This window comes from Aspergillus oryzae, chromosome 6, assembly GCF_000184455.2.
Source record: "Aspergillus oryzae RIB40 DNA, chromosome 6".
Classification (NCBI taxonomy): Eukaryota; Fungi; Ascomycota; class Eurotiomycetes; order Eurotiales; family Aspergillaceae; genus Aspergillus; species Aspergillus oryzae.
The window spans coordinates 131,229-158,363 of NC_036440.1; the positions used below are offsets into that span (position 1 = coordinate 131,229).

Here is a 27,135-nt window from a genome sequence, read left to right on the forward strand (position 1 = left end):
GCGACATTGGCTAGATGCGGAGGGGTATATCTGAGTCTATATATGAACTTGAACTTAGAAAAAAACTCTGTTTACCCCATGGGGCCGTGAGGCCGGTGGAGCGTCGGATATTTTCCGACGGCCGTGTGACCGGTCAGAATATGGAGTTGAAACCCTAACGGTATAATGTTTTGAACGGACTAGTACAAAGCTTCAATTCTTGGAATTGCTGTAACCCCTAAATAGAGGGTGGAAAGCACAATTCTACATTCTCTCGATTATAGATTATAGATTTCCTCCTGAGATTCTCACGCCATGGGACTTATCTCGGAAGCGAAAAGGGCTATGCAAGATGCCCCAAAGGAAGTTTTCAATGCCTATGTTTTAATGTGTACATGCTTCTTCGCCCTTTCTGGTGTGTCGAAAGGGTTTGATGAAGGTGAGCAATGACCCCCTGCCCAATGTGGAAGTTTCGCACCTGGCTTTAGTATTAATTCATGGGTCTATCACAGGAAACATTGCCTCGATCGTTACGCAAGCTCATTTTAAGGCCCGCTTTGGTCTCGATACACAGTCAGAGGATGAGTATGCCAACACAAAAGGATGGCTAGTATCTATAGCCACAGCTGGAGCGGTCTTTGGGTGTCTTGGGGTGAGTTGCTTTCGCTACAAATCGACAGATGGATCAACCATACTTATGCAACTGTCCATATAGTGCTCCCCCATCAACGATCGATTTGGCCGACGTTGGACGCTCCGCATTGCTACAGTCATCTACATCGCTGGCGTCTTGGGTCAAGGGCTCTGCGGAGGAAACCTTTCCGGGCTTTATGCCTCCAGATTTATTGCAGGGTTGGGAATTGGCCCTTTGTCAATTGTTCCTCCGGTTTATATTACTGAGGTACGCCGCGCCCAATCATGTCTTTTTCCATGGTTACACATGCTTAGTCAGACTTTTATAGATCTCGCCGAAAGCTATTCGTGGTCTTCTTACAGTTCTGTTCGCGGCTTGCCAGCAGCTAGGTGTAGTGCTGGGCTTTTTCGTTAATTACGGAGTCACTAAACAGTACCCTGGCGTCGACGAGCAATGGATGCTCCCCACTCTCCTTCAGATTGTCCCAGCTGTGGTCTGGGGTTTCGGAACTTTCTTATGCTCGGAATCTCCTCGATGGCTTCTTTACAAGGGCCACCGAGAGGAAGCAGCAGCAACCATGTCCAAGCTTCGCCACTTACCTCGTGATCATTCTGTGGTCCTATCCGAACTAGCTGGCATGGACGCTCAAATATTGCATGAAACCGAAGCTGTCAGCAATGCAACCGTATGGGACCTCCTAAAGGAGACTTTTGTCCCCGTTGAGAACCGCCGTCGCTTCTTCTTGATCTTTATGGCCACGCTGTTCTCCCAGTGGTCGGGCGCCAACGCGATAACACAGTATTCACCTACTATCTTCGGATACCTGGGAATCAGTGGGGACGAGGCCAAATTTTTGGCGACCGGAATCTATGGAGTGGTCAAGTTTGTGAGCACGGTGTGCTTTGCATTATTCATTGTAGATTTTATCGGTCGACGCCGATCTTTGATGACCGGAATCAGTCTCCAACTGATCACTTTGATATTTGTCGGGGCATATCTCGGCGTCACCAGCCATCTCTCCGCTGACGAGATCGAGGCGACTCCCAGTGCGTCTCGGGCATCTACTGCCGCCATCGTTGCGATCTTCCTCCACGCGGTGGCCTGGAGTATTGGCTGGTTTAGTATCCCTTACCTTGTTGGCTCAGAAATATTCCCCATTCGCATCCGGTCGTTGAACATGTCCATTTCCATGGCGTTCCATTGGGCGTTTTATTTCGGATGTTCGCGTGCCATGCCGAGTCTTCTAGCTGCCACGCATAAGTGGGGAGCCTTTGTGTTTTTTAGCTGTATTTGTTTGATATCATTGGTTTATGTGTTCTATGCCATGCCGGTGAGTATCTACCTTCTAGATTTTGGATATTGTCATTGACCATTCTTAGGATACTACGGGAAGATCCCTTGAGGAGTTGGATAGCCTGTTCCAGCGACCGTGGTACACCGTTTACCAGGTGGCCTACCCATCACGCGATGAGATTCAAGTAGAGAGACTGGAGGACAAGGTGTCGGCCGATGGAACGTCTAAGCACATTGAGCAGGCTTAGAAAATCTATACAATGTGTGGTTCGCGGAGCTGTGTTACTAAAAGTGGTCGACACTAATGTATAATCACGTGAATAGTTATCCAATTGGGTGTCACGTTGAAGTATGTAAGCAATCTCTATTGGTCAATAGTCACGGGATACACGCTAGCGTTGATAGCTTTAGTGCCTAAGAAATAGAAGGCATAGACAATGAACATACGTTTTGATTTATGACCTCTTAAACTTTCTGCTTGGGTGGCAACAAGAGGGTACATAAGCCGACGGTGGATATGAGCTATGGCCCACGCATGAGCAGCAGCTTAATGCATCTCACTATTATGGGTCCACCTCCACCGTTCGTGGATGGTGGCGAATGGTCGTATGATCAAAACGACGGCATTTGAGGCAATCTCGTCATTTTTAGTATATCACAATAATTGATGTCAGGAGTATGATTTGGTCAACATGAGCCAGGCAGCTATGAAGGGTATCTTCCCATGGTTGTGTTCTGTGATATAGGTCCTTTTTTTCCCCCAATCTCGTAATCTAGAATCATAAGATACGGGGTATTCTCCAGCAATTTCAAGACGGACATCCGGCGATAAGCGAGTGTTCAGAGCAAGAAAAGATCATCTTATCTTAATATGATCCAATCACTATAACAAACTGACTTTTCCTTGCTTGAGCTGGCCTGACCGGGCCTCGGTCTCAATTCAATGCAAAGATCTCTGCCCGGCCGAATGCATCGCCTCAGTCGATCGCGCACTGATATAGGAGAGGACCGACAACAAAAAGTAGGAATTAGAATGTACTATCCATTCCAAACTCAATCTATTTTTGAATCGGGCTGGAAGTTCTAGAAGACCATTAGCAAAAGTGACTTTCTTTGAGAGAAACCTTTATCTTTCGCCGAGGCATCTTCCGGAGCCTCCCGCTAGTTCTGGTAATTTGTCAGGGTCCAGGGACTCTCCTTAAGTCGTTGCATCATACCCAGGACACCACTCATGCGTTCAGGGGCGTATGGTAATAGTGTGGCAAGGTTCGGAAGATGGTCTGCGTAGGGCACGAGCTGAGACGCCAATGAGAAGCCCAAGCTGCCATATCAATAGCCGTGCCATGCCACTTATGGCAGGCTAGAATAAAACCAATGGCACCGCGGTATTTGGGTTTTTGGTGTCTTTGAAAAGGTGACGTGATGTGGGATTTGATAGGCGTAGGCTCGTATTTCCACGGCAGACGGTGGAGACGTTGGAGCCCCATACCAGGGTTCCACCCTGCGAAGCCCCAATCATGGTGGAATGTTGCCCTAAACCTAGTCTTCCAGAAGAGGCCTCGAAATCACCAAGGTTAGGTTCGCCTTGCCATCCGGCTGACGCAGCCGCATTGTCACTGGTAGTTACAATGAAACTGAGGCTTTTTGTTGAAATTAACTTTGCCTGCGCCGTGGGCGGTTTTGAACCAGTCCCTGCAGGTTGCGACGTATATCGACCATGCTAAACGACCAGGATTCCGTTTCCACTTCTTGGCTGAGATTTAATCCCCGGTGGCCCGAAAGTTATCATATGTAACCTTGCGTGCGCCCATCTGGGGTGTGACTTCCTAGAGGGCTGAGAAACCCGGTTTAGCGATGCAGAGAAACCATGTCCCAGTTCCAAGTTGAATCATGGATTTGGTATGGGGTCACGGTATTCGTGATAATACTGCGATTGTGAGTGTTTTCAGCCCTGATACAGATCAATAAATCCAAATACTAACATGCTCGTTGCCCAGCATATCGCGGCTGCTGTTGGTGAAAAGCGTGAAGGCCCTACAAGTGGAGGACTACTTAATGCTCCTGGTATTGGTATGTCGCGACCGACAAAGATACAAGCAGACCTATCGTTTCTTACAAATCTTTCCATAGTGCTTCTACACAGGGCTGGTGGTCACATTGAATCGAATCGAACATGCGCAGACGAATTTAATGAAACCGGGCGACGAAGCGCATTTGACACCGGAGTCGATCAAGGACCGCATTTATGGTAGCAAACTGGTGTTGGCAACTGAGCAATGCATGCTAGCGACCATTTGGGGGTGCAAAGGATGTCTTCTTCTCCTCTACGCCAGGTTGACGTGAGTTATAATGTCCGTGTGTACCGAACAATGCGCTGAGACGGTAATAGGGAAGGGATTAAGCAACAGCTGGCCGTCAAGATCCTGGCTGGTTATGTGGTTGGCTCATACATTCTCTTGGAGATCCTCTACTTCGCGGTTTGGTGTCGGCCATTCTACAACTACTGGGCTGTGCCCACTCCCAACGGTATGTGATCGCTCTTCATTGAAAAACCTAGTCTCTGACTAGTAATACTAGAGCAATGTTCAACCGCGACACATCACCTCATTATGACCATGGTCTTCAATATTTCGTCAGACATTCTTATGATGTGCATTCCGCTGCCACTCCTCATATCGGCCAGTTTGCCACTACGCAGGTACGTTTCAAGCGACGTAGGCTCCGTCCAGTATTTAACAACAGGATTGTAGTAAAATCACTCTAGTGGGTGTATTCAGCATGGGAACCTTTATTGTAAGACCGGCAAATTCTTCAACCCCACCGATCGCGACTAATGACCCCTAGATCCTATGCGCCACTCTCAGCAAAGTCTACAGCTTTAAAGATCCCTTCAGCCCCGAATGGCTCTTCTGGTACGTCCGCGAGGCCAGCACCGCCGTCTGCGTCGCCAACATCCCCAACTGTTGGAGTCTGGTCCGCCGCGTCTTCAACCTGAGTTCCTGGACCGGCAGTTCGCACAGCAAAGGCAGAACACACCACTACACCCCCTACGCATATGGAACGGGAACGCATAGTAGGACGAGACGACACACATCCTCCCAGAAAAAGGGTCTCTGGACATCCGTCACCATGTCCGGGGTACGGAAAACGGAGAGCGCGGAGGAAATTATCAAAGACGACCCTGAGCAGCAAGCCCACCAAGGAATCCCACTCGAAATCTGGCACCAAACCAGCATCCACGTCACGGAAGAACTACCCAGACCTGATGATAGCCATAAGGGTTCCACTACAACAGTTCCAGGCCGGGGTTAGACCCCGGGCTTTGCGGCTGAACTAATGATAGATAATCAAAATAAACAGGTAATGATAATATCCCCGATAGATCAGTCTACAATGCCGAGGCCCCGTAGTTGGATCGATCGAAGTAAGCTACTCAGGGGTCACTGTTATAAACCCCTTGAACTATCTATCTAGTGAGGCTCGCTCACAAACCCCAGGTCAGTGGCGGCCATGTGGCTTCGTATACGAACAGGCTCAACAGATTTCTCCGAGATAGCCCCGAGATAACGCGTCGACCAATTTCCATGACGAAGAAGCAAGCCCTTTTGTTGAATGGTTATCCAACATTCTTCGAACTGTAACCTTTCCAATGCCGAGGAAAGTCCTTAATCCACGACATGAACCTTCACCAGACCAATACCGTCCACCACTTGTTTCAGGAGCCATGGCTATCTTTTGTTCGTAGTCGTTTTCCTTGCTGGGCTACTCTGTGGGTCTGTTTGAAACCTCGATCGTCTCGCTATACCAGTTTGGAATGGAGTGGCAGGCAGTGCAGCGCCCACTGTAACGGGGAGATCTGCACTTTGATTTCAGGTTTAACACGAGATCCGCCAAACCTCCACCAACACCGACGACCAGATAATCGACTGCGGCAGAAATTCAGGATACGAACATGGCCAACCCACGGACCTTGGGATTTTGAACATCCGGAAGTCTATTAATGTCTCAGAAAGGCGTGCACTGTCGAGTTTACTGTACATAGACATTGTCCTTAACGCCTTTACATACTCCGTACCGCATTTGTCGAACGTAGCCGGCTTGGCGCAGTCTTCCAATCTCTCGGGGCCAATATCTGATCGTAGTATAGTTTCCCATCTTGGCCTGGGCCCTGTTTAGCCTCTGAGCTCAACCCGAGAGGCTGGCCGAGCCCTAACATTAACACAGTGGCTTCTGAAGCTAAGCCGCGTCCGTCTTCGACCTACGACTGATAGACTTTACTAAGGTTTGAAACCATATACCACGGGGCTTCTTATGGAAGGGCTCCGCGACCGTTTCGGCCTTTCGGAGGCTGGAGCCATGGTTCGACAAACCCTTTTCCTCGTGGCACTTAAAGCTTTTATATTTACATGAGTCGTTTCTCTAGTTAGGAGCTTATTGAGCTTAGCTCCGGTGAAGAATGCACAGATGGGACCAGGTACATAGACCGGTATATATGAACCACATCCGAGACACTGGGAATCCTGTGGATTCGAGGTGAACTCGGCATTTATGTCTGCCATGGATCCTTTTGCCAGAAAAATCGCTATTGAGTCATGGATCTTATATGGAGTGGGTAAGTTATCGTCCGCACAAACGTTTGTTACGATCATTGACATTAAGGTGATATAGGGCTTTTGATTATCGGATGTCGCCTGTTCGTCTCCACGTACATTGACTGCAATGGAGAGAAGTACTGACCGGAGATAGAATTTCGCGACGCATACGGTTAAAGTCATGGAGCGAGCTACAAATGGATGATGTGCTTATGGGTGTAATTGCGGTACGTGCACGATTGAACGGTTGCAGGCCATGTATTGGGATTGACAGAACTGCATAGCTCACCTTCACGGGAGTCACTGTTTCAGCAAATAACGTAGCTCGAGTGAGCAGTGATCCAATTGTGCATCAAGAAAATCCTACACCAGATGCTTATTCACTCATGATTTGGGGGAACAAAATGGTCTTCACATTGGAGCAGTTCGCTTTGGTTACAATATGGCTGGTCAAGTGCTGCCTTCTCATTATCTACAATCGCCTAACGTACGCCAATGTCCAGAGGTTTTGCGCACTAGAAGACTAATGCATTTTCTCGGTAGGCTTATGACGAAAGAGCATTTAGTTGTGAAAATTGTTGCGGGATATGTAGTGATCTCCTTTATTGTCATTGAGGTCCTTTTCTTGGGAGTCTGGTGCAGGCCGATCAGCCATTACTGTATGTCACTCTTGTACCAGGGTTCAAAATACATCTGCTAATCAGTTCCAGGGGAACTTGAAGCTGAAGACTGTATGTTACAGTTTCTATGGGAGGTCGATAAACGAATTGACGACTGAATATCTTTATAGTCCAATGTTCCACCTACTTCAACCATTTGATTACGACAACCGTTCTCAACATTTCCTCGGACTTGATGATGTTGTGTATTCCATTGCCGCTCTTCATCCGATCACACTTGCCTCTCAAGCAGTAAGTCTACCACAGATGCATTAGTATGTCAGAATACGTAACCAACTTCGACATCGCAGGAAGGTTGCAGTGTGTGCTGTGTTCAGTCTTGGTGGGATCGTTGTCTGTGAACCCCAATACACTCCAGCTGAGATAAACCGCTGACCGGTGTCTAGATACTTATGGCAGCTCTGAATAAGTATTACAATTTCACCGAACTCCAAAACCCACGCTTCTTGGTCAGTCTGCGCACCATTGTATATCCCAGTAGTTTGCTAACAGTGAGACAGAAATGGTATGTCGCGGAAGTAGCTACCGCGGTCTACGTTTCGAATGTGCCGCTTCTCTGGCCTCTTCTTCGGCAGCTCTTTCGCTGCCTTCGTTCTACCGTTCACTCCCACTATCCGTCAGGGGCACCTAGACCGACTGGCCCGGAGCGAGGTCTGGCGCCTTTGCGCTCCCATTCGCGGTCACATTCGAGATATCGTACCGACTCGGTACATTCGATAATCAACCACTCGCATGAGGGCAGCATGCCAGACGCACATGAGTTGATCTTGACTCCGACACGAGAGCGTGGTTATAGAGCTGATGTCATGGGGGAGTCCGATACAATTCCGCAACAGTCTAAAGACATAACGGTGCACAGAACTGTGGAGGTTACTCATGAGTATCCGTAATAATAATGCTGCTTTGGTTATTCTAGTCCGCAGAACATGCGGATATAAAAACATTGATAGGTTTAATATTGTATACTTACGTGTGTTTTGTGCTTAACGCGTTGGCTCATATACTAATCGTCTTCATATGCGCCCTGATGGATCTTTAGATAATTTACTAGGCTATACTTTATCACGCCGAGTCAGAGTGGCTCTACTAGAGAAGTGGTGCATAGTCTCAACTGGACATCTTACATTCCGTTGACAAACGCGTGTTTACTGAGCAACATAGTCCAGAGATTTAATCATACATTCCACCACGCGTATATGGATAGGTATACAGGTTCATGCCGCTGTATCATTCAGAGGATGAGGTCTTCGCAGCTCCAGAGAACGGACAGCCCCCAGACACCGACGCGGTGTCGGCAACAACTTCCGCGTTCTCGCGGGCAATCTGGCGAAACATATCCATGGGATCATACCAAACATCGATTCTCTCCAGCTCAAGCTTTTCGTTCACCTTAGCAATAACAATACCCTGGATATCAATGCGGCCGCCATGCGCCTTGACCCTGACCTTCTCTCCGCGACTAGGTAGAACCCGTCAGTATCCGATGTATGTGAAGTGATAAAGGGACTCACTCGTTATATCCCACATAATCATTCGCCATATCACCCCAATGTCTCCACTTGAAGACCACAGTCGGCGGTCCGCTATATACTTCTGTCACCTCCCAGGCAAATGTGGGCATCATGCGCTTGAACGCCTTATGACTCGTTTCGAAATCATTGTGTGCCGGATCATAGTACGAGCTCGCAGTCAGGAGAGCGTTGTACGTGCCAACATTGAGCATATGCTCACCTGTCTGCGGTGGGCCTCCGTTTAATGAAAAAGTATATGTCTTCTGGTCGATGGTCCTCCAGTCGGCGAGGGAGGTCTTGTATGAGGCTTCGATTTCCCAATTTTTGACGAGTTTTTCGACCAGGTCTGGAAGGCTTCCGGCCTCGTGTTTCATTGTTTTAGCTTAAGCGATCGCGTCAGCGGTTTATGTGCTTTGAGAATGTGACCGCGAAAGACGAACTCTGGTCATAAAACTGTCTAGTCTTTGAATAGTTGGGCACCCGGCCATGTCGCCAGGCGGCCTCTGTGTCTTTAAGGACTGCATCGGCGTCAAGGACGTAGTCGGGAAGTGCTGGTGCGTCACCCATTTCGGTATTCTGTTGCGACAATGTTCTGTATGTTCAACAAAGGTGATGAATTGTGGGCGTGGGAGGAAGAATGGCCATCATATTTATTCTCCGAGCCATGTCAGACGACAGCCATTAGCCAGGGGGCATTGGCCACCGGCATTGTGGCTATGATTGCTCGCAATCCACCATTCACACGCCGTTGATGGCAGCGGCATGCCTCGGTAACTAGTGTTGAAGCGAGCAGGGATCTAAACGGCCCAGAAAGTATAGTACCCAATCCCAAGAATTGTAATGACCATGCGTTGGATCTTAAAAGTGGGTAGCGCGACCATTCCTATGAAAGTTAGGAGATATAGTTTCCGATAGTCCACGCGAGTATCCAAAGGATGACACCTGAGCCAATCCGGTCTTTCGCATTGTTCGTTATCACGCCTCGCTGCTTCCCCTCGGTAGATAGCTGATGGCATCAGACTGACTCGCATATCCCCGAGGCTTCTCGAGGATGGCACGGGCCAACGTTCGGTTCGTGATCGAATATCGGCCTGCTATCAATATAAACGGGACAGATCCCATTGGATCGAGCGATCGGACCACAGTGGACCAGGGAGGGTCCAGGCCCAGCACAGGAGGAATGGAACTGCCGGAACGATGTCGTGAAACAGAGAGTAACAACTCCCAAGCCTTCTTGGTATCTTCCGGGAGCCTTTGGCTTATTCCCTATTCGACTTCTTCGTTGCTCAATGCTGGTAGGCTACGCCGAGTATAAAAAAACATGAGTATACGTAGTAGGCATCTCTCACACTTCGATGCAAGAGTGTGCGAGGTTGTGGAGAAGCCAATTAGATTTGGGTCAATGAAATGGTGATTGCTGCGATTTTTCGAGGTTTAGTGGCCCGAGATTATATTAATATACATAAGACTTGTTCATTGGACTGTTCCTCGTCCAATATATTAATCGTTGGTAAGCGATTGGTGGGGCTCCAATGCAACCAAGTGAGACAACCAAATTTCTCGGTTCGCCTTCGCAGTCGTTTGAGAAGCGTGTCGTTGACATGTCTTGGTCCCAGAAAGATAAAAATACTAGACATCTTCTCCATAGCACGACATTGACACACAGAAATAATCTGTGCATTTGCCAGCCGGGAAACGGGATCAGGGTGCATGGAAGGGGCGATCTATTCCATGGGTGCTGTTAGAACAACGGTGTTGACCGTTAACCCTAACGAGTAAGCATGGGGGCCAACTATGAACTTTATTATAGGAAATATTGATTAAAGATTTTGGTGGAGATTTTGAGATTCGAATGCACCTTCTTGGCTTATTCCCCCTTGTTTCGTTTCCGACACTCCGGACTTCGATCCCATAGTCAGTGCCACATTTTCGACTACGTCGAGATCAACTCGCAATGCTTTAGATGTCAAGCCGGCTACTCATAATTGCCAAACCACAGAAGCGTGGTGCTTTTTATATTAGTTAGCATCAAGTAAGGATTCGCTCAGCTATACCCGGTTAAAAGGAGCAACTGCGATTGCAACCGTGGACCCTTACAACGCATCCGATCTCCAGTATTCCAGGCAGCCCAATCAGTTTTGTTGATCATAACTCCTAATTTAACGTTATGTAACCCCCATCCTGCCAACCCCAAAAGTGCCAATGATATAGCCAGACTGATCAAGAGGCTTTTGCTAAAACGTTCCGAACAAATGGCTGGCTGGACGGCCCACAACGGCCGGAACGGAACAATTAGTGGAGCACTGCCGCAGTCATAAGCCACTCGCACGAAGTTTCGCCCCTGAGAAGGCTTACAGGAACCTTAGGTCCATGGCCAACGTTGTGCTGGTTTGAGAGAAGATGTCTGCAATTGCAAGTTATGGTCACTAGGGTTTTCTCAAACCCAGTGATATGGCTCACTCCCAAAAAGGAAGGTCTTCCTTATCCTAATCGGGTTAGTCTATGTGCGACTTATATAAGCTTTCCGAATGCGGTAAGTTTATCGCCAGCAGCCCTCGACTTGATGTTGGAACGTCCTAGTAGTAGAGATTGAGTGTCGTAGCCAGTGTTTGTTTGTAGTGTATGGTATATACTGTAACTGCATTGAATATAATGATATTGAAGACATGTGTACAGGACTCGACCACCTTCCTATGATATTATACTGGAAGTTATCGTTAGGACGGCTGGATATATATAGTTGAGAATAGATAGCTTGTACATAAATTTAACAATCAATTTTCTACAGATAGAGAGAAGATGGAATGTAGACTCAACGTAATTTTAATTATTCAGCCTGTAATCTCGAAAGTGCTGATACAGATTTACAAGCTTATAGAGCAACACGAGCCCATTGCTCTTAAACCTTAGTTTCCAATAATCATCCAAGCCCAGTTGCCGTAGGTCTCCATCACATCTTGTTGTCTGTCCATTGTCCATACTGTTGCTTATTAGCCTCCGATCCAAAGGTGCTACTGCATTTCAATTCAGAGACACTTACAACCTGTATCAATTCGCGAGTCATCCTTTAGGTGCAGAATCCAGATTCTCTGCAAGAAGCAACTAAGTTGATGTTAGCTCATGTCTCATAGTCGGTGGGTATAGAGCTCACTGGCTAGACTGCCACATTCCTTTTCGACGGCTCCAGGGGCAGTGCAAGAGGAGGCACTATAGACTGCAATACATTGAGCACAGTTTATGCGTGCCTCAAGCTTTGCGGCAGGGTTTGGGGCCGCAAAAGCTCCAGCGAAAAGGAGGGCGAAGGCAAAGGCGGCAACTTCATGTTGGATAGGTTGAAAGAGGTAGAAGAGACTGAAAGCTAATATGGATAAAGTAGATTTGCTGGCTTCTTGATATCCCAATGCCGGGAACATGGCTCAACTTTAAATAGGCATTTCTGTTCTCGATAACTTACCGAAAGACTTGCCGTATGTCGCATTAAGTTTGTTTCTCCTGCTTTGTGTCTCACCTCACAGCTTCTTCAGCTGTAGTTGAAGGGCCATGACTGAAGGAGCACCGCGTACATTGCAAATCAATCGGCGCTCTTTACCCCGAGCTTTTCTGGACCTTTTTCATTACGGAAGTTGGCTGCTAGTAGAAGGGGCTTGGACGTGCCGTATAGAACCTAGGCAGCTACGTAGCCTGCACAGTTACTTCGGTATATTTCTTTCCTCTCATCCTATTTTAGCCCCCAGGCTAATGTGCCAAGCTAAATCTTAGCTCCTACCCCAGGTCTGCATGGTCAGCCCTGCGATCATGCAGATTATCTTCAACTGTCGTCGGATCTTCAGCACTGTGCCATTAAATATACGATTGAGCCGTGGCGGTTTTTGGTACGTGGCATATACCACCAACAAAAGAAATATTTTGGTCTTTTTTAGATTGACAACTTTACTTGGGCCACGATTCACGAGAGACCTGAGGCAATGTTTGGTGTAGACGATCGTTTTTGGCCCCAGCTTGGTGTGCAGACTCCACACGGCATCTCAACCACGAATCTCCACCGCATTGGAAAGGGTCCTTGCCGATCGTCGATAGTTTTATTTTCGAATCTTCCTTCCTGGGGTATGCTCGGAAATTCCCAGTCGGGATCATGGCGCGTAGCAGAGGGATTCAACCCCATGGTATCACTCCTTGACGAATCAAACAGATGCCGTGTTAGTAAGACTATTTGGTATACAAAGCAAAGAATATGACTAGTCGGATTCGAGGCATGACTGGCTACTAAATCCCCAAATCAAAGTGAGACAGCCTCCATCTGGTAAATCATCGTAAGTGGTATATCGCGCAAGACACTTTCATGAATTAGTGGCTTCATATTTGTATGCTACCTTCTTAATAGTTGCCTAGGATGGCCTTACTACAGGGATTTGATATTTACAAGACCAGTGAGTCGATGAGCCGGTGAAAAGCTAACGGATACCAAAACTTCTAGAGTTGTCGTGGACTGTTTGCGCATGGTTTCCACAACCGTAGAGAAGACTAGCCTGTCGCACGTCGAGCACAGCAGTCTTACCTGGACCCAAGAAAGCTGATAATTGTCGGGCCCCTGATAATTATCCTGAGTATTGCAAGTTGCACAGGTTGCATCGAGGACGCATCAATTACTGGGAAATGTAGTATATCCGGATATAGCAGGAGTCCATTCATTTCTCCTGGCCGTCCTTGGCAGGGGTGCTCTGACATTCTTTGCTCCCCACACCGTTCATGACAGATTGCGCCTCATATGGGTTGCCATTCCCCTGGCAAGTAAGAGCTTGATTGAATTCTGACTGACTTGAAAGCTATTACTATTCTACTGCATGTACTGTTGGCCTGATAGCCCCATTTTGTACTACACTATTTAGGATGTTGTAGATTCGCTGTTGTGTATAGTAATCTACCGAGCTGGGGATGCTGGATTGCCACATTAAATTCACTTAAGAGCTAGGCACAAAGAGTGGCTTGACGAAAAACAAGAAAAGGGCATCCGCATGGCGTACTTAGCGCGAGAAAGGAGAAAAAAAAAACAAGGCGTGGTGCCTTTTGCACTTGATGTCACATCTGGGCCCACAGGCCCTGGCGAGTCAGACATTGGCCGGATACTTCATCCGCAAGTGACAATGGCATGCTGCCCTGGTCAATCACTGTTAAGAATCCTTAACACTACGTTTGTAGAAGACAAAAAGTTTTCCATGGACGCAAAGTCTGGTCTGAGGGATCAATAGCCTTGCTATCAAATCCCAGAAACTGCCGTTTTCGGCGAGCGGATACAATCGACGGTTGCGGAGACACCAATGAGCTTGTGGTGGGAAATGTTTCCCTCCTGAACTTTTACAATGGGCCTTGTAAATTAACCTGGCTGAAGCCGTTTTCGAGCAGCTGTCGTGGATTGCTGGTAACCTTGGCGCTGAATTCAAGGAAGCTGATACTCCATAGTTTATGCAATCGTTATGTACGGGCAACAAACAGGGAAGTTGTGTTGCTGTTACATGTGCCATCAACTGAGCATCAAGCGGATCAAGTTTCCGTCTCGTAGAGTGTACCAAAGAATGACGACAAACGAGACTATCGGGCCCTATGTCCTTAGGTCACCGTTACACCCAAGCTACGAGATTGACCAAGGAGCACAGCGATCTAAAGGTGTACGATTGTCAAGCTCGTTGCGACGCCTGGCCTATAAAGAGTCCCTTGATGAGACGCTATTTGACACGGAACCCTAAGCCTTGTTTTCTTTCACGAAGGGACTGCCTTGGATTCAAATAATGCCGACCTTCTTGTTCCTTGCTGCTCTACTTTCGGGTGCTGGCGTCTTTGCATCACCAGTCCCAACCGAAGCACCGGCTAAGCAAACAGGTTACCCGGTTATCGTGGGGGAGAATGGTTATACCAGCGCTCCGTATCACGGTCCGTACACGGGTACGCCTACCACCACTGGGGCCGTGAAGGCGCCGGCGACGCTTGCTGCGTCAATCGAGCCCAAGCCTCCAAGCCCTACCGCGACGTACTACAACAGCCAAGGTGTGCCGCTCAACCCGATGCCAGCCCCATATGTCCCTGCTGGAGGATTGGGCACAAATGGCACCGAGCCTCGCTACATGGTAGAGAGTGACTGGGACTTCGAGTCGATTGCTCTTGGTGTCTATCAGGAGTACATTGAACTCGATCTATTCCACGATGGCCTTGCTCGGTTTACCGACGAGGAGTTCCAAGAGGCTGGCCTGGGCCCAGAGGCCCGGTCGCTCATCGAGTTCATGGCAAACCAAGAGACCGGACATGCGACCTTGCTGAGCAACATGCTGGGAGAAGCCGCACCGAAGCAATGTGTATATAACTATCCGTACAAGACTGTCCGCGAGTGGGTCGATTTCATGCAACGTGTCACTCGTTATGGTGAATCTGGCGTCTGGGGTTTCATCTCCCATCTCGACTCTCGCGAGGTTGCCACCCTTCTGTCTCTTTCAATTTCCACCGAAGCTCGCCAGCAATTGATCTTCCGACAGATGTCGGGACTCACCCCGATTGATGTTTGGTTCGAGAACGGATGGCCCCAGTCCTGGCAATGGACAATGTTAGCCCCCTATATCAGCTACTGTCCCGAGGGTACCACTCGTCTCGCATGGCAGAACTTCCCAACTCTCCAAATCTTGAACAACCCGAACATCAACCGCGTTTCCCCGGACGACACACCAGACGATGGTAGCGAGACGGTCGGCAAGCGTATCACCGACCCATCAGTTTCAGACATCCCAAAGGACGAGAATTGCCTGAACAAGGACGCGATCGGTAAGAATTGTGCCCCCGCGATTGCCCACAACCGCTCCGAGCCTCTATCATACCCTGGCAAGCAGGTCTTCCTCGAATGGGAAGCGCCAGGTAAGAGCGTCGGACCGAACAACTCCTACATCACGACAACAACTGCTGGTGAGCCTAAGTTCGTGGCCTGGAGTTCTCAATTGAACTTGACCTACTCGCCTTTGACCCTGACGGGTGACAACACTGGCTACACGTACCAACCGGAGGGCTACGTCTATGGCGATGATGGCATCATCAACGGCACCATGGCTATCATGCTGACTGATCTTGACCTCTTTGTCACCCCGTTTAACTTGACCATGCTCAATCCCCACATTGTCGCCCTCGGCTTGTATATGGCTGGTTAAGCTGAGCATGGCATGCGGTGCAACATCGTGGGCGGTGATGTGGCCATGTCAGTCGCCTCGACACAAAATGATCTGATCGGTAGCAATTTCGATGAAGTCTTGTTTGTTTGAAAGTCAAGGGTCAACGTTTGATAGATTATATCCTTTTATAGAACTTGAAATTTGATGATAAAAGCGTTTCTTGAGAATGCTTCTTCATTTTGACATCCTTCTTTAGTAGACTTTCTAGGGTAGACTTGAGGATATGGCCAGCTATATGGATTGGCAAACCACACGTGTTGATGGAGCGATGTAACCAGGTATATAAAGGTAGGGTACCATGACTGGCTTGGTAAGTGCCGGGAAATATTGTGATGCATCTAGGGCGAGAGAATGTGCATTACTGTCCCGTATTTTCGCGGAACTTGCTACTTCGTGAGTTGATTGTCTGACGACTTGCATACTTGCTTTGAGCTGGACACCATTTGGTAGATAGCAGATTTAGAGGCATATGTATACCCACAATTCTTCATTTTAATTGGAGCTCTTCAAGGAGTGCCTTGCTAGATATGTTGGTCCCCGCAATGCTCTTTACAGCTTAGGAGAGACAACACAGGCGGAGCTCAGTAGCGTAGCCATTGAGATTATAACCGAGTGCTCCTTGATTGGAATAAACTAGGTCTAGCTGAGATCAAAATCTGCCAGGCAGTTGAAGAACGAGGCATTGTAGCAAGTCGGATCGATGAACCCCGGAGCAAGTTCAGGTATCATTAAGCCCTGCCCTTCCGCAACGGTAACTGCTGGAGGTACATTACTGTTGGCGCGCTCCACGTCGTTCGAATCGTGAGGCGTCGGAATCGATTTCAGTGGTTCGGCATTCCATTTCTCGATAGAATCCGAGAGAATGTCAGCCGCAGTGGATCGGACACAATCATACGCACATTCAGCGGAGCCCCAGGTCCGCTTCGTACTTTTCAGACACCCGAGAATGAGGGTGACGCGATTACAATGGTGATCAAAACACTCTTCGGAGTGATTGATAGAAGTTGCGAGCTGGATCATACCACATAGAGCCAATGCGGGGATGACGAAAGGCGTGTGCTTTTGGATGTTCGGACAGATAGAAATGGAGTCAGAGACACGCCGGGAGGCTTCGGTCGCCTTGATACTATGGACCAAGCGTGGAAATGTCGATGAGAGGTGGCAGGGTGCAGACGGCCAAAAGCAGTCGTCGGGCTGTGTGAGGAGCGGCCGAAGATCGCTGCGCGGTAGATGCAGCAACATGGTGGCATACGCAATGATCAGATGTGCTTGGAAGATCATCTCATCCACATTACCATATGAGTCCACAATATCCAGTTTGCGGGAGGGTAGGTGGTTGACCCAGCTGACAAGGGCATTTTCAATGGCTTGGAGATGGTCGCGATGATAATCCCGCAGGCGATTCAGGACCAAAACGCGACACAGGATCGTTACCGCTTCAATGCGGTAGCTGAAGGACGAGAAGGCGACCTCTTGGGCCGCGAAAACCCTGCGTTTGAAGTCCAGCATCTTGCGTGGCGGTGGGATCTCGCCACATCCCGTGTATGCAGATTCATCGCAAGGCAAGCCGACCTCCGGAGCGACCGTAGTACATCGAAAGGTAATCGTTTTAAGCGGAACGGCCATGAATATGTCCGTGATGTATAGTTCCCACCACGTTCTTCTCATACTCTCGGCTTCAACAGATCTCTCAGGATGGGCCGACGATGCGAAATCTCCCCGATGCATACCCAGCTCAAAGGCGATCTCCGCACTTTGCGAGAACGCTTCCTGGGCCTTTTGTCGCTCACCACGGGCATACAGAGCAATGGAGTAGATCAACCAAGCCTGAACCATACATGGCGAGCGGTCCGGATTGGATTCCAGTGCGGCATCGACCTTGTCCTTCAGCTGTTGGCGGGGACCGGATGGCAAGTAGTGGGACCCGACGAATTCGACGACTAGTTGAAGAAAGGGAGGGTAATCGCGATCCTTGTATAACGTGCTAGGGACCAATATAGGATGTGCGACATGGAAATGCTCATAATACAATCGAGCACAACGGTCATCTTCGTCCCATAACCTCTCTGGTGGTTCTAAACGATCTGAACTGGCATCATTCGGCGATAGGATCGCCGGCCATGGGACACCTACAAGGCCAGGACGGCTACTTCGCTGCAACGAGATATTGCTACTATCAGGCGTGTTCATTGGACCAGGTGCACTCGATACTTGCAGGGGTAGTCCCGTCGCATGGTGAGGTGTTTGGATATTATTCCCCGTGCCATTCCCGGGAGAGTAATGGCTGGCACTGATACCAAACGCATCATCCAGTTTCGAAGCCGAGGGCTGATGTTGTTGTGGATGATGATACACAATCTCATGGCGTGGCTTTCGACGCCCTCCCCGACGAGAAGGAAGATATTGACAGACAAAGCCACCTTGGGTACAACGCGAACAGGATGGTTGATTGGCGTCACATTTGAGATGCTGTTTGCGGCATTCCGTGCAAGCAAGGGCGGCGAGGCCAGTTTGCCGGGTGGATCGTCTCGGGGTCATGTTGATCATGATAACGATGATATTAAAAATAAATTAAATGTCGATCACTATCATCTTACTTGGATGACACGGTCTATGGGACGTTAACTCGTCATCATGCTATCTGGGGGGTTAGGGTTGTAGTTGAAGATGTGACCTTTTGAATGGACGAGCCAACCATCGATTTTCTTTCTTTTTTCCCGTTGATTTCCCGTTGCGCTTTTGGTCTCTTCAGTCTCCCCGATTTTACTCAAAAGGGATTAGTGGCGAGGAGAAGATACTTTACAATCACCTCCAGAAAACGAAAAAGACCAGAAACATAGGTGAAACTTGACGCAGATGGAAGTATAACGTTATCCCTGTAGCATCATGGATAGTAGCGTCTTGCCACGGCTCCCGTCGGTGGTCCGCACCGTCTGGAGCGGAAACTGTCGCAATCGGCGATTGCGATCTGTCCTTACCCTACCCGTCGAGCGAGCTCACTACTCTACTCAAGATATCAGAAACTATCGCTATGAACGCTAACACTCTGGAATTGTTCTATTGCAGAAGATCGAGCTCTTTGATAGGATAGCTGGCCCACCGCCATTCGCTCAGCAGACTGATTTGCATCATCAGTGCCACTATCAAGAGCCAAGACGCGTGGATCCACGTTCAATCGGCGATTAAGATGGCCCCGTGAAAGCTGTCAATCGGCGATTGCGCTATCAGGGGGTGTTTGATGGTCATAATATGATCCCCCGGTATGGCGGTCAATCAATGAATAAATATACTGGGCGTGCTCAAACACTCCTTGAAGTTTCTCCAAGTGCTACAATCACTCACTAGGATCCAAAAAGAAATCATGTTGGCTTCCGCTATACACTTGCCTCTCCCGTTGCCGCACGGCCCATCGCCATGCGATCACCGTTTCTTACCTCCCACGTATGATTTACAAGATCTCGTCCATGATATCAAGTCCTACCTCGGCGATTCCTCGGGAATCGATTCATCAGACATAGACCATGAACACTTGATTGCGCTGGCGCAGAAGTATGTCTCAAATCCGAATGATTGGCTGCGGTTCTTCTACAACGATCCGAGTAAGAACTATACCCGCAATGCCATCGAAAACATCAACCGCAAGGCAAACATTGTATGTTCACCATTCCTCTGATGGCACGAAGGCGTTGAAGACCGTAACTGACTTGCCCAAGCTGCTGCTGGTATGGAATCCAGGCAAAGGCTCCCCCATCCACGACCATGCCAATGCCCATTGCATCATGAAGGTTTTGGCTGGCGAATTGACCGAAACGGTCTACCATCCTCCCCATAGCGAAGGGGACGAGACAAGCCCGCTCCAGCTCAAACACCAGAAGCGATATCAAACAGATCAAGTGACATATATCTCGGACGATATTGGCTTACATCGGGTTCATAACCCAAGTCCGAATCAAGTTGCAGTTTCCCTTCACAGTATGTATTGGTCAAACTCTACCAACCTGTTGTAATACTGACCACTCTTAGTCTATACCCCTCCTAACGCCGCCGATTATGGCTACCATATCTTCGATGGGGCCACTGGAAAGGCCAGTTTTGTATCGCAAGCACATGCTCATTCGAATACTGAGAAGCCTGCTTGTCAGGCGTGACACACAAACGTCCTGAAATAGTTGTCGTCGACCGACCACTATGTGGAAGGGTCAGGTACCCTTTTTATTGTCATTTATCTGTCAGATTTATCCATGGCTCATATATCCCAGCGTTGCTCTTGTTCTGTCTGATTTTATTCTTATTATTCTTTCGGTTACCTGTTTCTATTATCGCACAATATCCCACACTATAGTGTTAATTAAGGTCATAGCAGTCCAATCATTAATTGATCCAAAGTATTTTGACGCTAAGCTTTTCTGAAGTTGAGTTCTACCCTAAATAACTAAGCATCTCTGAACAGGTTGCTACTGTGGCCGATAGTATCACGGAGAAGTGCAGTGTAGTCGCTTGCAAAAGCTATTAAACAAGAAATGAAGAGAGCTGGAGGACGAATTCCCTTATACGTATAACTGACATATATTGGTCGTATATCAGTGGCTAGTTAGTCCCGATTCTACCAGCGGCAACTCTTCTGATTAAAATGATAGGCTGTAGATTATGCCTGCGATATTGCAAGTCCCATAAAATCTATACCTCTCTAATATCCAGGACTCTAGTTTGATGCCCAAAAAACAAAAAAATAAGAAGAAAAACTTTTTTTCTAAAAGAAGGGGGGGGAGGGATAGAAAGACGATGTAAAGCAATTAATAAACAGAAATGCGGCCCAATAACACTGCATAGCAGAGAAGTATTCTTCCCACGTAGATTGCGTCGTTGGGAAAACAAGACGAGTAGCCACAGCATGGCAACATAGTGGCTAGTACTACTGATTAATATAATGCCTTGAACGCATATTCTGCGTAAACTATGTTCCTGACTCTATCTATTAGGGTTGTTCAATGTTCCCGTGGAGTGATGTGCACATGATGTCATGCGTACGAGTTGCTATTTCTTGCCTCAGCCTGGAAGATATTTGACATTCCGGACCCATTCCATGGACTTATCGGAAAAAAATAACTGAGTACATCTATCGCAATGCATCACTTGACCGTCGACCTTTGCAACACCGAAGCCCCAACCCGCGATGCGCCGGGAGATGTGCCTGCTAGCCTTCCGTCTGCAAAGGATAGCAAGCAGCATCCACGCCGGGGAGGTGACGAAAACGCATCGGTGTACTTTATCGGGACAGCAACAACTATCATGTAAGCTAGAATTCGATTTGTATAGGTTCTGAGGCTGATGACAAGTAGTGAATGGGAAGGGTTGCGGGTCATGACCGATGTTGGTTCTCTATCACGACCATAGGACGGACTATATAGGAATGATGCTGATTTAACCATAAGCCCAATTTCCTTCATGCAGGAGACCATGTCCATCTCGGTCCGGGCGTGACGAGTACACGCAGAACAAATCCTGCTGTGGACTTGCATGAGTTACCCCGGGTTGACGTCGTCCTCCTTTCTCATTATCATGGGTACGCCAGTCTCCCGTGAACTGCGTCTCGCTTGTTCCCTTAGGATATACTGACTTACATTGTGAAGCGATCATTTTGATCAAAAAGTCGAATCATCACTCCGTCGCGATCTGCCGATCATCACGACTCCACATGCCAAATCGACATTGACGTCCAAGGGCGAGGACTCATTCACGAGAGTGTATGACCTTGAGCCCTTTCAAGATGCTACCATAGATATTACAGGAAACACCTCGAAGAAACAAGCCCGCGTACGAGTGACGGGAATGCCCGGAAAGCATGTTCCCACAGGGGTCATTGAGAAATTGAACGATCTAGTCTCTGCTGTATACCTCCCCATCACCTCGAATTTCTTGCCGGAGGGCCCAAAAGATTAAGATGCATCAGTCGATCAGCTAGAGGCTAATGAAGTAATATAGATCCCCCCAACGAATGGCTGGATGATTGAGCTAGGCTACAGTGACGGCTCGTCAACTACAGATCTCACGGTCGGATATCGCATTTACATCTCCGGCGACACACTACTGATCGACGACTTGAAAGAAATCCCCAGGCGCTATGGTGATCAAAAGATCGACTTGATGTTGGCGCATCTTGGTGGGACGACTGTACCATCACCGGCATTGGGCCCATTGGCGATGATGGTGACGATGGACGCAAAGCAGGGAGTGCAGCTGATGCAGCTGATACGGCCCGATGTGACCATTCCAATCCATTATGACGACTATGACGTGTTCGCCAGTTCATTGGAAGACTTTCGAAAACAGGTCGAGGAGGCTGGATTGGGTAGTGGTGTGGTCTATCTAGACCGCGGAGAGGAGTATCGGTTTCGCGTGAGAGCTTGATCTTTTTTAACCTGCCTGCAATTCCCTTCGAGTAAGCTCGCATGTGGTGGGATGTTCTTCAATGATAAATTGATAATTAACGATCATATTTCCGTACTTCGTGAGGCTATTGGTAAACGGGCTCGGGTTGAAGAACAAGTCACGTATGATATTAACTTCAACTCTAGAACGCTATGTAGTCATTTAGTCTAGTCCAAGGCAGGTCTATAATCTATATCCAAATTATTATTCATCAGCAATATTCAAAACTTGACCTTCCATCCCCAGCCACCCGCAACTCCCCTGGCCACCGCGAACGCAACAGCCGACGCCAGGTATAGAACACCGCCGAAGATGATCAAACCCCAATACTCGCCTCCATTGCTTTCCTGTATTGCACCAGCGAGGGGAATGCCAATCAATGTACCGACACTGACAAGCGTGAAAGTAGTCCCATTACGCTTTCCATAATCTTCAGTGCGGCAGACCTGCGAGATACACACAGGCGTCAAGCTGATCGCAGCCCCGCTCCAGAACCCGAATAGCACGGCATATGCAATGATTGCACCTTCGTTAGTGCCCGCTTTGTACCATAGCGCCAGCGTACAGATCGCGCAAATAACTGCTGTGGTGGTCATCACGTTGAATCGGCCCATTCGGTCGGCCAGGATTCCCGGGAACGCTCGCCCTGGGATAGCCCCCGCGTTCAGGAACACGGACAGCTTGTATGCCATGGATTGTTCCAAGCCGGCGTACAACCCATAAGAGACAATGTACGTGTATGGGATGAAGACGGCAAACTCGACTAGCCAGACAGCCAGTGTGGTCAAGGCATATTTCGGTTCCAAGAGGGCTTTCAGGTCAATTGCCATACCAGCCTGCTGGTTGGGGGGTAGTCGCGTCTTGAGTAATAAGCAAGCCAAAGCACACAAAACAAAGGAAATAATTCCGATGATTCGCATTGCCCAGGCGAAGCCGAGTGTCGGGCCAATGTATAGAATAATTAAAGGGAAGAAGACGCCACCGAGACCGCCAGCAGTGCAAGCAATACCGGTTGCAAGGCCGCGACGTACATCAAACCAGTGACCGACGGCGGAGATGGCTGGGGTAAACAGGCAGCAAGAAGAGATACCACCAAGGACGCTGAAGGACAGGAATATTTGGTAATATTCTGTCGGGAAATTAGCAAGGATTCTCTTGCGTTCGGCATGACCTGACACCTACCGGTACTTGCACTGAAGAAGAAGACGGATAGAACTATGCCAATGGATCCTGGTAACACCACTGGTAGCACTCCTCGACTGTCAAAGATAGGCCCTATGAGATACTCCTACTTAGCACTCTACAGCATGCACTCGGGATAGTTGTACATCAATCATACCAACTTGGGCACCTCCGAAGTAGAGGAAAAAGCTAAAAGCACCAAAAATCCATCCCAAACTTGATGACGAATATTGTGCCAATTGATGATCCGCTGTCCAAGCATGGAGGACTCCGATGGTATTCAAAAGACCCATAGATGGCACCATGGCACACCAGGAACCCAGTACAACGAGCCATGCGCGGAGACCGCCTTCGGGATACTTTGCATCTTGATAGTGTTCACAAGGATCTGCCCTCGTCTTTTCAACGATGTTTGAAATCGCACTACGGATTGTTTTCTGGGGCTTGCTCTGCGTTACATCCTCCGTGGCATGTTCGTTGATGGCATGCTGGCAGGCATTTGACTCGGTGTCAGCCATTAATCACCTAGCAGTATGCAAAAAACGGCACTTTGACAATGCAATACGAAGCGAAAGACGAGGTGAAATAACCAGGTCAGAACCCAGTTCGCAAAACCGGAGCCACTTGTGGATTCAAAGGTCCTTTAATCAAGAACAGAGCAGATGTAAGACACTTGGCAGCCCCAAGATTATCAATCTCTAGTCTAGTGGAGACAGAATTTGACAGAGAAGGGTTCGCCAGGCACACGTGATACCAAATGGGCTCCACCTGCCTTGATCTCTGGGGGTTCGGAAATTCGGAGATGGGTGTAGAACAGTCCAATGCATGATGCTTGGATAGCTTTGTGTTGTACGGAGTAATGTCGCAATGCTTCTACGGGGTGGACCTGTCGGGCAGAAATGCATGTTCTTAGATAGTCTGTCTATATTTCCAGGGCTGTCATCTCAGCAGGTAGGTATAGAATACTATTCAAATCAATTATCCTACAAAGTAGGAGTAGTTCTTGCTAGTAGTGATACGAAATTTAGCCTAAGATCATATCTGTACTATGAGTAGTAAAATGTTGAAATGTTGTATTCCGTTTTTATGTGTCTTGTCTTCCTGACACTCAGACCTTCCGGCTGTGAAGAAGTGACGCTAACCACATCCAGACAAGAAGCTGTCTCCAACGCTAATCCATATTCGAATTAGACATTTGGAGCATCTCCAACGACCGCCTACACGTGAGCAGTATGGGCGGAGGGCTCTGGCAGAATCCTCCTCGTTGTATCCGTACTAATTACTAGTTTCATACATATTTACTTCGACCAGTATTTCTGCGTCACAAATTCTTCTTCTTTTAACGCCTCATGGACTTAGACACTACAATAGATGTATCTCACATACGGTCAAGATCACAGAGCCTTGAGGAGCCAGCTCCGAGGGCAACGGCAAGCGCTATTCACCCTAGACAACCAAGGAGTCGTCGACGGGCAGCCTGCCAGACCTGCAGGAAAAGAAAGGTTCGCTGTAATAATGCTAGACCGGCCTGTGGCTTTTGCCAACATAATGGTATGAATTGCGTCTACATCGAGCGTGGAGAGCCAACTAAGGAGTATGTAATTTCAATCGGACACCTTTCCCTCTCATCTAAACCGACTACGACCGCACTGCTAATGAGAACAGGGACCGGGATTTGGGAGAGGTGATCGAGCGATTGGATAACCTGGCCTATGCAGTCGAGAATATTCACTCGTATCTCTCCTCCACGGGTGAGTCGTTTTCAATAATTTATTCATGCACATACATGGTGTGTTGACCGGAGAATAGAAACCCCAACGTCCAGTGGGCGGCCCGCCGCACCGCAGCAAACGGGAGGACAGTTGGACATTCCAGTGGAAGACACAGAGCCATACAAGGACTATCTTCAAATTCCTTCCAGTCGTGGTAGCGCGGACACGGTTCTCACATGGCCGATTTTCCGCGGACGATTTCGCGAAAATGCTCTAATCACGACCTTATTCCAGTCGTCACACGGGGCGGAGAGTTCTGCCGTCGAGACATGGGTTGTGCCCGACGGGTTCCAACCAACAGATGAGGAACGTATCCCAGCCCTGGTCGATCGATTTATTCAGAATGTACACACGAAGAATCCGATCTTGGATTTAGAAGCACTGATCCGTTGGGGTCGGCATGCTGCGGAGTTTGGACTCCGATGGGATGCCCAGTCCTGTCTTGTCCTGCTAGCTTGTGCACTTGGGTGTGTCTCTCAGGCTTTCACGCTTTCTATGAAAGCACCTGGCCAAGACGAAAGGACAACGCATGCCTCCGAAGAAAAATCTTCGTTCGCGTCGGGTTTGAAAGAAGGCGAAACATTCTTTGTGATGGCTTGCCGAAGAATTGGCCTTCTACGGTACTCCGTGCTTGGGGCTCAATGCCACTTCTTCGCAGGAGGTTTGTAATCCAGCGAATTGAAATCTTCTCCTTCATAAATGTTGATGGTTGTCTAGTTTACCTGATGTATACGTTTCGTCCGCTGGCGGCTTGGAATCATTTCTACCAAGCTTCAACCTTTTATCGACTACGGTTAAGAATGATTGATGGGTTGAACATCGACGACGATATCCCAGCGGATGAAGCGGCACAGCGCGGGACCCCAGTATCGCGACACATGGAACAGAGCTTGTATTGGTCCTGTTTCAAGTCCGAGGTAGAGATACGAGTCGAGCTCCCATTGCCACAGTCGGCAATTGCCGAGTACGAGTACCCAGCACTGTTCCCAACCCCGCCGAACCTCTCAGAGGACTACCCAGAAGGCGGATCGCACGGAGCTGGATGGTCAACATCTTGGAATTCGTCTAGGCCAGCAAGCAGTTATCACAGTAATCGAGCGCAAACATCATTTGGCGTGCGGAACCACATAATGCAGCTCTTCGATGAAGAACAAAGCTGGTATTACTACCTGACTGAAGTGGCGCTCAGACGGATTGGAAACCGTGTGCTCAATGCCTTTTACCGAGAGGGACAGTCAATGTGGTCGGACATAAGGCCATTCATCCCTCTGGCACTAGAAATCGAAACACAGATCAATGCATGGTCTGCTAATCTTCCTCCAGGGTTGCGGCACTACAAGGACAATGAAGGCAGTGGTCAAACTAGAAATCGCTTCTCTGAGATGCAGGACTCAATATCGCTTGAGCTCAGTTGGGCAATCGCCAACCGATTGTTGGAGATTCGCCTATGGCTGTATCAGCCCTTTTTGTATTTCGTCATCCATAATCCAGTTGACACTGGACAGGAGGCTCGAAGAACCCGGAGCTCATCATTTACTGGCGAGGAGCTAGCAACTATCGCTATCCTGGTCCAGTCCGGCATGCACTGTGCCCTGAAGATTCTAGAAGCAAGATGTCTGCGCCACCGTCATCATGGGATTTGGTTCGACCTTCGCGCCCTGGTGACTAGCTCTCTGATCGTGATTGCTGCTATAAAAAGCGGTAACCTTGACGTGCCAGGGATTGACAGCCCTATGGAATTAAAAAGCCATTTCGAGGGCACACTACAAGCGCTTAATTACTGGGAAGACGAGGCTCCGGATATCAAGAAGGCTCGCTGCATCTTGGCCGGGTTGCTTACAGAGATGGGTTAATCATCATC

At 48.5% G+C, this 27,135-nt stretch overlaps 10 protein-coding genes across 10 annotated transcripts; 7 read left to right on the forward strand and 3 right to left on the reverse strand.

Annotated features, from left to right (window-relative positions):
• Positions 1 to 294: 294 nt before the first annotated feature.
• Positions 295 to 2,154, forward strand: AO090020000668 (uncharacterized protein; the record flags this gene model as incomplete). The annotated part of the gene is made up of 5 exons (XM_001824894.3): positions 295 to 418; positions 492 to 631; positions 695 to 880; positions 942 to 1,943; positions 1,993 to 2,154. The coding sequence occupies 5 exons, from the start codon at positions 295 to 297 to the stop codon at positions 2,152 to 2,154; spliced, it is 1,614 nt and encodes a 537-aa protein (XP_001824946.1).
• Positions 2,155 to 3,423: 1,269 nt separating this feature from the next.
• AO090020000667 (uncharacterized protein) lies at positions 3,424 to 5,218 on the forward strand (the record flags this gene model as incomplete). The annotated part of the gene is made up of 7 exons (XM_023237899.1): positions 3,424 to 3,612; positions 3,759 to 3,841; positions 3,904 to 3,976; positions 4,037 to 4,245; positions 4,296 to 4,432; positions 4,671 to 4,699; positions 4,751 to 5,218. 7 exons carry the CDS (start codon positions 3,424 to 3,426, stop codon positions 5,216 to 5,218), a joined length of 1,188 nt encoding a protein of 395 aa, XP_023092933.1.
• Positions 5,219 to 6,463: 1,245 nt separating this feature from the next.
• On the forward strand, positions 6,464 to 7,553 carry AO090020000666 (uncharacterized protein; the record flags this gene model as incomplete). The annotated part of the gene is made up of 6 exons (XM_023237900.1): positions 6,464 to 6,518; positions 6,575 to 6,599; positions 7,042 to 7,157; positions 7,209 to 7,229; positions 7,289 to 7,409; positions 7,469 to 7,553. 6 exons carry the CDS (start codon positions 6,464 to 6,466, stop codon positions 7,551 to 7,553), a joined length of 423 nt encoding a protein of 140 aa, XP_023092932.1.
• An 852-nt stretch (positions 7,554 to 8,405) lies between these two features.
• On the reverse strand, positions 8,406 to 9,256 carry AO090020000665 (uncharacterized protein; the record flags this gene model as incomplete). Its single annotated transcript, XM_001824891.3, has 3 exons — positions 8,406 to 8,637; positions 8,690 to 9,071; positions 9,130 to 9,256. The coding sequence occupies 3 exons, from the start codon at positions 9,254 to 9,256 to the stop codon at positions 8,406 to 8,408; spliced, it is 741 nt and encodes a 246-aa protein (XP_001824943.1).
• Positions 9,257 to 14,472: 5,216 nt separating this feature from the next.
• On the forward strand, positions 14,473 to 15,870 carry AO090020000661 (ferritin-like domain-containing protein; the record flags this gene model as incomplete). The annotated part of the gene is made up of 1 exon (XM_001824890.1): positions 14,473 to 15,870. The coding sequence occupies one exon, from the start codon at positions 14,473 to 14,475 to the stop codon at positions 15,868 to 15,870; it is 1,398 nt and encodes a 465-aa protein (XP_001824942.1).
• Positions 15,871 to 16,530: 660 nt separating this feature from the next.
• On the reverse strand, positions 16,531 to 18,429 carry AO090020000660 (Zn(II)2Cys6 transcription factor; the record flags this gene model as incomplete). Its single annotated transcript, XM_023237901.1, has 1 exon — positions 16,531 to 18,429. The coding sequence occupies one exon, from the start codon at positions 18,427 to 18,429 to the stop codon at positions 16,531 to 16,533; it is 1,899 nt and encodes a 632-aa protein (XP_023092931.1).
• Positions 18,430 to 19,252: 823 nt separating this feature from the next.
• AO090020000659 (putative cysteine dioxygenase) lies at positions 19,253 to 20,039 on the forward strand (the record flags this gene model as incomplete). Its single annotated transcript, XM_001824888.3, has 3 exons — positions 19,253 to 19,543; positions 19,605 to 19,863; positions 19,915 to 20,039. The coding sequence occupies 3 exons, from the start codon at positions 19,253 to 19,255 to the stop codon at positions 20,037 to 20,039; spliced, it is 675 nt and encodes a 224-aa protein (XP_001824940.1).
• A 976-nt stretch (positions 20,040 to 21,015) lies between these two features.
• Positions 21,016 to 22,299, forward strand: AO090020000658 (MBL fold metallo-hydrolase; the record flags this gene model as incomplete). Its single annotated transcript, XM_001824887.3, has 5 exons — positions 21,016 to 21,182; positions 21,231 to 21,261; positions 21,324 to 21,454; positions 21,522 to 21,780; positions 21,874 to 22,299. 5 exons carry the CDS (start codon positions 21,016 to 21,018, stop codon positions 22,297 to 22,299), a joined length of 1,014 nt encoding a protein of 337 aa, XP_001824939.1.
• A 242-nt stretch (positions 22,300 to 22,541) lies between these two features.
• On the reverse strand, positions 22,542 to 24,020 carry AO090020000657 (putative oxalate/formate antiporter; the record flags this gene model as incomplete). The annotated part of the gene is made up of 3 exons (XM_001824886.1): positions 22,542 to 23,449; positions 23,503 to 23,595; positions 23,660 to 24,020. The coding sequence occupies 3 exons, from the start codon at positions 24,018 to 24,020 to the stop codon at positions 22,542 to 22,544; spliced, it is 1,362 nt and encodes a 453-aa protein (XP_001824938.1).
• Positions 24,021 to 24,851: 831 nt separating this feature from the next.
• On the forward strand, positions 24,852 to 27,127 carry AO090020000656 (Zn(II)2Cys6 transcription factor; the record flags this gene model as incomplete). The annotated part of the gene is made up of 4 exons (XM_001824885.3): positions 24,852 to 25,096; positions 25,168 to 25,253; positions 25,312 to 25,935; positions 25,992 to 27,127. 4 exons carry the CDS (start codon positions 24,852 to 24,854, stop codon positions 27,125 to 27,127), a joined length of 2,091 nt encoding a protein of 696 aa, XP_001824937.3.
• Between the last annotated feature and the right edge of the window lie 8 nt (positions 27,128 to 27,135).